General features: G+C 52.8%; 1 protein-coding gene across 1 annotated transcript in view; it reads left to right on the top strand.

Annotated features, from left to right (window-relative positions):
- The first annotated feature begins 207 nt into the window (after positions 1–207).
- The window catches only part of ZBTB25 (zinc finger and BTB domain containing 25), a 2498-nt gene continuing 214 nt past the window's right edge, over positions 208–2491 (top strand). The window contains 4 exon segments of the mRNA XM_010287634.1: positions 208–384; positions 1571–2009; positions 2011–2488; position 2491. The exon segment at position 2491 is cut by the window's right edge and continues 214 nt beyond it. Of these exon segments, the coding sequence (XP_010285936.1) occupies positions 212–384; positions 1571–2009; positions 2011–2488; position 2491 (1091 nt within the window). The 5' untranslated portion in view covers positions 208–211.

Genomic DNA, 2491 nt, shown 5'->3' with positions numbered 1-2491 from the left:
GTGGGTTTGGGCACCGGCGGTGGTGTCGGTGGGAGAAACTATTAAATCGGGGTGCAGGGACAGTCTGGAGGAGGGAAGAGTCTCTGCCAGGCCCCACTCTGTGCCGGGTGCCCATCTCGTTTCAATGATGAGAAACTCAGGTTTGAGGCTCCGGGAGCTCCGTGATTTCTTTGTGAGCGGTACCTCTTGTTCTCTCGCTCCCAGGCACACCATGGACACGAGCGGCCACAGCGGCCTCCTGCTCCAGCAGCTGAACATGCAGCGGGAGTTTGGTTTTCTGTGTGACTGCACAGTTGCCATTGGAGATGTGTACTTCAAAGCCCACAGAGCGGTGCTCGCTGCTTTTTCAAACTATTTTAAGATGATATTTATTCATCAGACGAGGTAAGGACACATAGCTCTCTTCCTATCTTTTAACCACTCTGTTTAACTTTCAGCTTTTTCCCCTTTCTAAAGGTATTATAGTCTAAAAGTGTAATTGGGGATGGTAGGTGGCCTGAGATTATTTTCCTAACCCAGCACACGCCTTGGCTCTCTAAACATTCCCAGTCTAGAATGTCCTTTAAAACCACCCTCTTAGTCAGCAGACGCCACCATTAAGCCCCGCATTTTGAAGATGAGACATTTGCGTGACCAGAGAAAATAAACATGTAAGTACCACAGTCGTCCTGCAGTGAGACCTCACAGATTTGCAATCTAGGGATGTTCAGGTCCCTCCTGCCCATTACTTTGCATTAGCTTGTAGACAAGATTGCTGGGTGGGACTGTCCCTTCTGGCAGGACCCATGAGCTTGAAGCAATGAAGAAGCAATGAAGAACTGCCTTATCGCAGTTCTGTGCTGCAGACTCTTGCAGATAAGGGCTGAGACTGAGATCATCAATTTGTTTCAAGCTGCTGTTCAGATACTTCACCCGGCCAGGTCAGGAGTGGTTCTGCAGGTATAACGACAGCCGTGCCAAGGTCTAATCTCGCCTCTTGAGCTGGAGCTTGGTGCTTGTAATCAATAAACCCTTCTCCTTCTTTTTTGAGGGTCATGGCCCCCAGCACCTTTGCAGGATAGTCGTTAGCCATCAGCTGCACAGCCCTTCGGCTGGAAGTGAGATCAGTTAACTTCCTTTCTGATAGGTGTTGTTTACTGACACCTAAGTGCAAAGCTTATAAAGGTTATGCAGCAGTTGCAGCTAAATTTATTACTTAAACACGCAAATATTCTTTGCCTGGTATTATTGGAGTGGTGCACATGGGCGCTGTGTAGCTTGTATGGCAGTCGGCTGTGCCTGCAAGTGGCCGGGTGACCGGGGGTTGGCCACTCTCACCGTCCCTGGCTGCGGTTCTGCGCATGGTCTTTACAATTACAGGGATAAATACACACTTGGGCACTTTGCTGTGCAAGCAGAGCACATGCACTTCTGCAGGTCTTGGTGGGGAGCACTGCTTGTTGTGAACTGGGAGGCAGGCAGCAGCGCACAGGCTGTAACAGCAAACAGCAGAGCAAATGAATGGGTAGGTAATGGATCAGGACTGTAATTTAGAGCCCTGTATGTGCTTAAGTCATCTGTCTTGTTTCAGTGAATGCATAAAGATTCAGCCTGCAGATATCCAGCCTGACATCTTTAGTTACTTGTTGCATATCATGTACACCGGGAAGGGGCCAAAGCAGACCGTCAGCCAGAGCCGACTGGAGGAGGGCATCCGCTTTCTCCACGCGGACCACCTCTCCCATATTGCGATCGAGATGAACCAAGTGTTCTCCCCAGAGCCCGTCCAGTCTTCGAACTTGTATGGCATCCAGATCTCGACCGCACACAAACCGGCAAAGGAACGGCTGGGAGCGAAGGAGAGTCTGCCCAAGGTGGGCAGGTCTGCTGCCCAGGGCGATCACCCACAGCTGCAGCTCTCTCTGGCCATCGGCCTGGACGACAGCTCCCTGGACCAGCAGGTCGCCCGCCCCTCTGCTCAGCCTGCTGCTCTCACTAAACCGGCGGAAGAGTTAGCGTCCGAACCTCTCGGTCTCCATAAAGCAGGAGAGGTGCGACTCGGAGCCTGTGGTGTCCCAGAGTTGCACTCCTCCTTCTCCAGAGGTAGCAAGCCCCATCTTTGCTAAGGCCAGCCTCAGGGTGCACTTGTGTCACTACTGCGGGGAGCGTTTTGACTCCCGGGGGGGGCTGCGGCAGCACTTGCAAACCCATGTCTCAGGCTCGCTGCCGTTTGGCGTGCCGGCCTCCATCCTGGAGAGCAGCGACCTGGGGGAGGTGCAGCCTCTGGCTGAGGACAGGGAGGCTGGGGATGGCCACCGGCTTGGGGCTTTCCTCCTCAAGGAGGATGAGCATCAGCTGGAGCATCCGAGCTGCAGCGACCTGGAGCCTCTGCAGATCAGCCAGCTCTCCCTAATCTCCAAGGACCATGAACCGGTGGAGTTGAACTGTAACTTTTCTTTCTCGAGAAAGAGAAAAATCAGTTGCACTGTCTGTGGCCACATGTTTTTTCGGA

Source organism: Phaethon lepturus, unplaced genomic scaffold (genome assembly GCF_000687285.1).
Source record: "Phaethon lepturus isolate BGI_N335 unplaced genomic scaffold, ASM68728v1 scaffold12530, whole genome shotgun sequence".
In the NCBI taxonomy this organism is placed as follows: domain Eukaryota; kingdom Metazoa; phylum Chordata; class Aves; order Phaethontiformes; family Phaethontidae; genus Phaethon; species Phaethon lepturus.
Note: the sequence above shows the minus strand (reverse complement) of the source record. Positions and strands in the feature narration are given on the sequence as shown.